This window comes from Dermacentor albipictus, chromosome 1, assembly GCF_038994185.2.
Source record: "Dermacentor albipictus isolate Rhodes 1998 colony chromosome 1, USDA_Dalb.pri_finalv2, whole genome shotgun sequence".
NCBI classification, from domain to species: domain Eukaryota; kingdom Metazoa; phylum Arthropoda; class Arachnida; order Ixodida; family Ixodidae; genus Dermacentor; species Dermacentor albipictus.
In genome coordinates, this window is record NC_091821.1 from 485,878,668 (window position 1) to 485,886,154 (window position 7,487).

The 7,487-nt window shown below is 46.4% G+C and overlaps 1 protein-coding gene across 1 annotated transcript; it reads right to left on the bottom strand.

Moving 5' to 3' along the window:
- Positions 1–2,834: 2,834 nt before the first annotated feature.
- On the bottom strand, positions 2,835–7,108 carry LOC135912061 (cuticle protein 10.9-like). The gene is made up of 3 exons (XM_065444443.1): positions 6,926–7,108; positions 4,247–4,393; positions 2,835–3,374 (listed from the first exon to the last, which is right to left on the bottom strand). Exons 1-3 carry the CDS (start codon positions 6,953–6,955, stop codon positions 3,021–3,023), a joined length of 531 nt encoding a protein of 176 aa, XP_065300515.1. The 5' UTR covers positions 6,956–7,108; the 3' UTR covers positions 2,835–3,020.
- Between the last annotated feature and the right edge of the window lie 379 nt (positions 7,109–7,487).

Genomic DNA, 7,487 nt, shown 5'->3' on the forward strand with positions numbered 1-7,487 from the left:
ACACGGCCTCTGACACACACTGGACAAATTTAGCGGTATCTTTAACGAAGGAAGCCTCACTTGTCTTCTTGCCTTTCTCAATGCAGTTGTGAATCGTCGTGGATATACTGCCTACTTTCTCTTTCCTGGAAATATATGTGCTTAGCAGTTCAGATGTTATTTGAGAAGGGCACCAGGGCAGTGGAGGCTGGCTTACTTAAAGATACTCAAAACTGATCTTGTGTCCTCAAGGAATAGTGCAGTCTGTTCTTTTGATCACGTGTATTTAGTCAAACGTACTTTCGCTATGCAAACTGGCCGGTACCTACCTCACCATGCGTCTAAGAGAGCACCATAATTCACTCAAGAGTCAATGTGCTCGTCTCCATATGACAATGCATTGACACGGCAAACTGTGCGTCAGGTTTAGGTCGTTTATCTATTTTGTTCACCTATGGCGACCGACTGCTGTAACAAAGTCAGTGAGGAATACCACATCCCAAAATGGGACGTGTATCAACCAACGTCCATTAGGATTGCAGGACAAGGAACCCTCTTGAATGACATGGAATAGCAGTCGCCATGCTTATTTACTCAAGTGGTTATGCAAGTATTGTATGCAAGTACCAGAGGCCAACACAGGCATAACATTGTAGGCTTGAAATGTACGAGAACTATGCCGGTAACTGATGCAAATATTCTACAGTGACCGACACTTCGATGTCTCGGCCATGCATTGGGTTGCCCGTACACGAGCACTCATATGCACATTTCCGCTCTAAGTAATCAGACACTGCTGTCATTTGTAGAGTGAAAACCGATACAGCAGAAGTAGTTCACAACATGCAAGCACACCGCAGCTGATGCACGCTGCCTGTTGGCACAGCGAAGAGCAATTTCTGCGTACTTTAGTTACTGCTGCACTCAAAGACCTCACAGTGGTTCCTCAACAACATTTTCTGAACATAACTTTTTGCAGAACTAGCTATAACATCTCCAAATCGTTCTGCAGCAAGTGATAAAGTGTGTCTTTCTGTGGTTGATGGCGACGTTTTGTTGTTTTGCCATGCAGGGTACACATGCACTCCCTTCAAAACGACGACCCTCCACCTCAAGAACAGCCTCTCCTCAATGGTAAGTAGCGAGAATAAATGAAAGGAATATATCAGATCAGTAACCAGACGGATGCTATGTTTCCTTTCATTTAACCTGCTCGTGCGTTCAAGGTAGCAGTGCTATGCCCAATAAATGATTTTGTTATCTTTCTTTTCTTGAGTAATGTCCAACACGCAGCATATGTACCGACCTAGGTATACATGTTGTAGGCAGTGTCATATATATATATATATATATATATATATATATATATATATATATGGTCAGGCTAAAAGATATTGGCCACCGACTTTCTGCTGAATACTTGATGGTTGTTTTTCTTGCGGGCATGTAATGTATTCCTGTTGAACTTCCACTGAGCTTATGCACTAAATTGCTAGCATTCATAGCATTCCTATAACAAAATTATCGAGCGCGTGTGGTAACATTTGCGGATATGCCCGGATGGCAGCGAGACCGTATTTAAAGGTCTCACCTGTGCCTGACCGTCTTGGGTGCTTGATATGTTCAGTACTGTCTAACATGCAGCCTATGCACGGGCCCACGCAGATATAACAAGAGCTGCAGCATCGCTTGGTACACCCACGGACATACACACACACACACACACACACACACACACACACACACACACACACACACACACACACACACATATATATATATATATATATATATATATATATATATATATATATATATATATATATATACATATATATGTATATATACGTATATATACGCTGCACATCTCCAGCACTAAAGAGGAGCCGTGGCACTTCGCCAGGATGCAGCATAGTGCCCCGCGCAAGTCACTCGGGAGATTGTCAGAACATGTCTGCGCAACCTAAACAGAAACTTGAGATATCAGCTGAAGAGCCTTATCGAGGTGCACTTGGGCACGTGAGAGGGGACTGGTATGGAACCGTTGCTTACAAGAAGGGTACTGGTACTCGAAAGAACGCACGCCTGCCGAAACCGCGTTGAATGCATTCAAAGCGATGGAGTAGCCTTAGCCAGTGACGGTTTCATCGGGCGTGCGTTCTATCGACAGGTTGAATAAACCCTTTGCATTCCAGCTAGCGAATACGCAAGAAATATAAAGAACTGGTTCTTGTACGTGAAACTAATCTTGTATGTAAGAAGTCCGATTCTTCAAGTCGTAACGACCATTGAGGTAACTGACTAGTAGAGTGGCCTTCTACAACCACGCCAGACAGTGACAGGCAGTGGTTATCCTGGATTTCCTGCCGTACCAATATGTAGCGAACTTGTGGGTGGCACCTCTAGGCATTCCAACTCGGTGATCCTAAGGTTCCATTCAGCCTGAGCAAAGGTAGCGATTCTGTAGGCGATGGTTTTCTGTAGTTCGCCATGCAGCTTCACGAGTGTAGTGTCGTCTTCTGCACCACTAACATCAGTGTGGCATGCTCAGTTGTACCCTTATGATCGAAATTCACAAAAGTGATCTGGATGTGGGCAGACAGTTTAATTGGCGGAATGCGAAGTAACACAAGTAGTTCACGCGAATTGCATGTCCTTGTCAAGCAGTGACGTCCAGCTACAAGCTAGGCCTGCGCAAGGCCTATTGAAATGGCGAAATAATAGACATAATCCCGGGAGACTGCGAATGTCTTATGCCGTTTTCGGTTCTTGCAAGTTGCAAGCTTCCGCGAGCTTCCGAGAGTCCGTACAGATGCCTTGCGTGTCACGAAAAAAATCGAGCAGGAGCACTTGAAGATCTCTGAAGCAGACTTTTATTCGCGGTTAAGATTCGTTAACCTACATGTATACAGTCGTAACTGTAGAGTTCATAAGAAACGCCACGGCTTCTGACAAAGCTCGGCTAGCCTGTTCCTTCGACATGGCAACATTGTCAGAAGCGGGGTCGAATATTCAACAAACACCCCTTGTCACGCACTTGATTATCCAGACCAAGGACCGCCGTAACCAAAGCCTGAAGTGGAGGCGCTCGTGTAGGGAGAGGAGAAGGCGGAAGATCCACCAATGATTCGGTACTGCGGTCCAGCGGGTAGAGGCTTCGCATTGTAGACCGCGTCGGCACTCGCTCCAGGGGCTGTTCCGGGCTCGTTGGTGTCAATCTTTGCGCGGAATCCGCCAGCATCAGCGATGTACTTTACCTGGCGGTAGATGCCGTTGGCGTCTGAGTAGCCGTACATTCCCGTCTTGGTGTTGGAGGCGTCACCCTGTTCATTGCGGTAGGACCTGGTGCCGTACTGGTCGACGTTGTTGTAGCCGAAACTGTACGGTTGCGGTGGCTGCGTTCACAGATTTCGTATGAGTGCGACATGCATATAGCTCAGCACAAAGATAATGTGATGATCAAGATCATTTGAATCTAAGGTTTCATTAAGTTTTTCTCTTTTCAAACGTTGCAATTGCTACAACGGCAAGTCTTCTTTATCAGACTGTGAAACCGCACTTTCGTTTCATTAATTCTTTACACAAGGCAAAGCGTTCACACGTCGACAGTACGAACCATCGCAGGGAGCAGAGCTCGGGAGATCATGAATGAAATTTATGCCACCTACTAGAGAAGTCAACATGGATATTTTTTTCCGCTTCTTTTTGGAAGTGATGACGCTTGCCATTTTACTGGACTTCATAGAGCAATGGCTCATGAGAATTACCATCTGTTTACGCGACGGGCGCATGCAGAGGTTAAGTCTCGTGACGATATTAGCTGTGCAACGTTATCTTTGGTGGTGTTTCGTTACTCATGCTGCTGTTGACCTTCGGAATGTTTTCTTGTTTTAATCGGCGCTGCTTGAAGTATTAGGTTCACCGTCTAATGAAAAACCAAGGACACAATGGTATTTTGCAGTTCCAGCGACAGTTTCGCACCCTCAAACATTTTTATACATAATTGCTGTTTCAAGAACGGTAATTACAACTTCTTGCGCGAGGACTAGTATTTTATCACTACAAGAGCGCATGGATTCTTGCACAAAGGGCAAACAAATATCGCGATAGAATTCATCATTGGAAAGAGGCACCGCACAAGCTACCTGCCTTACTTACCGTAGGCGTTGTATGTCGCCTTTTGGCAGAAGCTACACGCTATACACCAAGACTTTTTTTAGTGCGTATGGCTTCATACTGTATTTTACATACATGTGGAGGTACTCACGTAATACTGTCCTTGCTGCGCGAATGTGGCGCCGTAGGAAGTGCCAAAGGCGCCACCAACTCCACCGCCAAATCCGCTGCCGAATCCGCTGCCAAATCCAAACTGACCGCCGCCGAGGGTCATGGAAACCATGGAAACCAGGAGTACCTGAAAAAGCGGAAATCAGTCCGTATAATGCTACAATTAGGTATGCTGCAGAACATTGCGCAAACCATCCCTTTTAAGCAGTTTAGCCGAGCGGAGTGCTAACACTAGCGAAAGCGGTGTACGTAATAGTAATATATATCAGATGAAAGTGATAGAGAAGCAAATGCACATAAATATCAGGATAATTCCTCCGCCGCTTGACATTCCTGGAACTATTGCATTATTGTGTCGAACCCATCCGTGGCCACAGTGGCTTCGCTATTTTGCACTTGCAGTTTACTCCTTGGTTGGCCTCTGGCCAACTGTCCTGCCTTAATATTTACAGGTGTAAAACAACCACGTATCGCTTTTTGGTCAAATGGCACGCGATACACCGACCACATTTGGCCTTGCCGCAGGCATTCAGATTTTTGTCTGCCCTTCACAAGTCATGTTGTGTTCCAGCAAGTGAAGGGTGCCTCAATAGTCCAACCTGCTATAGAAGCATAATAAATAGATCTAGGTTGTGGCGCCATCTACAGAAAAGAAAAAGAGCAAGGAAGAATATGGAGCAGTATCCTTCGGAAATAGCGGGGTGTGTGCGACTTAACGTAGAACCCATCTGGAAGGTCATCAGCTCCCCATTTTTTGAAGCGTGCAGCGGGCTAATAACGAAGACATTACGAAAATAACACCTAGGGTCGCTAAAACCATGCTGTTAAGCTCACAACTCTAAAGGAAGTGGAAATCTCGCCTGGGCATGAATGACTCCATCAGTGAAACACAGCGACAGAATTGATCCTAAGTTGATGACACTCACTTCGACGGGCGCTGCCATTTTCTCAGCATTTTGCCAAGGTTTCCCTTGCGTGCGTCAGCGTAGAACGCCAAGAACAGCGTACTCACGTAACAATCTTATGTTGCTTTTCTATTACAGATTCGCAGATTGGATCACGCAACGTGCAAGCGAGGGATAAATAACAACCGTCGCAATGTAGCCGTAAAGGCGAACCATTTCTTACGATAGCAAATTATGAGACAGCTATCTGCAGTAACGTAGCAGTGTTATTAGCTGTATAAGCTGCGATAAAGATTTCTTATGAACTAAATTAACATGCACGGTGTCACGCGTGTGGAAGCAAACACGAGCCGATGATCGCGGACACTGGCTTAAAGAATCCTGGCGTCCTCAAGAGCGGCAGCAGCGGTGAGAAAATTCCAGTTCATGGATGCCTTTCGCTTCAAAGCGAATGGCGCTCGACAGAACACGGCGCTTACCAAGCTGTCCGCTAGCCTTCAAACCAACCGCAGATTACCTGCAAGAAGCGACGCCACCGGTCGCGCTGTGCGCAGTGGCCGCCAGAGTAGAAGCGAAGACGCGCGCTAATATGTCCCCCTTACCGCGTCCACTCCTAACGGGTGCACGTCTCCCTGATCCCACCTCGCGTGCGAGACAAGTAATCACGCACCCACCCCGCCTTTCTTCAGTTCGGGCGCGTGAAGGCGATGCCCCACCAAGCAACCATTCTTCTCGCCTCACCACTCATGGCCGCGATGTTACCGCCCTCGGACTTCTACGGACAGTCACTGCGACGTCCACTACAATGGCGTTTATCCGCCTGGAGTGTCCATTAATTTGCTATCACCATAGAAGCTTTTATCGCATATGGGTTTACTGGTAGAAAATGCTGCTACTTTGCTATAAGGTGTAGGAAAACTACCCACCATGAGCTTCAAAAGTATGTGTGTGGGGTGGTTGCATTTATGGTGGGGGATATCCGGCACCGCCGTATCTGCACAAGATGATTTGCTATCTACCACGGGGCGCATGCACACACTTCTTGCCAAATGTGTTGTTGGAATGTGTCCTTGTAGAGCAAGAGAACTTATTTTCCGCGTTTAGTGTACAGATTCCCCCTTGCCAATGTTTATAGAAGATTAGAGATGTACTATGCATAAGTTTTTTGCCGCGTATAGCATGGGCCATTGTTTCGTCACTTGTACTCGTACTTGCGGCTACGCAATTGGCTGCTAATAGAGATATCTATGAGTACTAGTACTGTCCCCTTGGAGAACATTGGTAATTGCTAAAATAGCCTTGCCTTATATCGTGGCACTACTTCTGGCTCTTCTGGCTGACCGTAGCAAAAATATTCGCTCAGTAAAGGAAGTGCGAGAAGTGGTGACCTGCCATTAGTTCCCGATTGCGGTTGAGTATGTTGTCTAAATTCCATGATCTCGACTAAACGACGAAATTGCGTGCTGGTTGCCACCAATTGCACGCTCTCTGAAAGTAGTTAATATAATACAAGCAGCGAAAAGCCGCATCTTGCACGCTATCAGAGCAAGCGTTAGCCAACTTAGATCAAATATTGTTCCACCTTGAGGCTACGACCTCCAGGGTGCAATTGTGAACATGTACACATGAATCGGTAGGTGCACGACTCCGCACGCTGGGGGTGTTCTCTCAATAAGCAAATGAAAAAATGTATAGGCTTGCGCACCTGCCTTGACCATAGGCGCAGCAAGTAAATTCGAGCATAATGCACTTACCTGCGCGAGGAGAGCTGAAGTCCAATGCATTATGACGGGCAGCGCAAGGGAACTTTTCGGACACTGAAAGGTGCTTGCAGAGATCTGCAGACTCTTGCTTCCAAGACGTGCGACTGCAGCTTTATCCTGCTCGAAGCGTGCACGACAGTGTGGAAGTGCTGACAGTTGTGACTTAAGCGCCGTGGCACGGTCGAGCGTTTTATACTGCAATTTCTCTGCCGCAAGGTGGCGAGCGCTTGCGTGTGGCCTCCTTGACTCTACTAGCTCACGTTTTCTGTTGTTGTTGCTGCTGACTTCACGGCTGCAGCGGCTTTCGCGACTGCGTTACATCTCGCTTCGTTCTGTCGTGAAGCTGGAAAGAATTACGCAATAATTACCTCGCGCAGAAAAAAAGAAGAAATAAAGAAAATAAAATAAACAACCAAGCAAGCTGCATTTCGAGTGTTCTGTATTCGATGAAGCAATGAATCCGTGATTATGGGAGCACGACAAATAAACGTATGTTAGCAGTTGGACGAGCGAACAAGACTAAATAGAGAATGTGCAGAAGGATGTTAAGACA

Bases quoted from the DNA above. Each gene is read 5' to 3' on its own strand.
- LOC135912061 (XM_065444443.1), bottom strand. From the start codon at position 6,955: ATGCATTGGACTTCAGCTCTCCTCGCGCAG. The intron at 4,394-6,925 runs GTAAGTGCATTA...CCGCTTTTTCAG, and splicing joins CTTCAGCTCTCCTCGCGCAG to GTACTCCTGGTTTCCATGGT. The intron at 3,375-4,246 runs GTGAGTACCTCC...CTGTGAACGCAG, and splicing joins CGCAGCAAGGACAGTATTAC to CCACCGCAACCGTACAGTTT.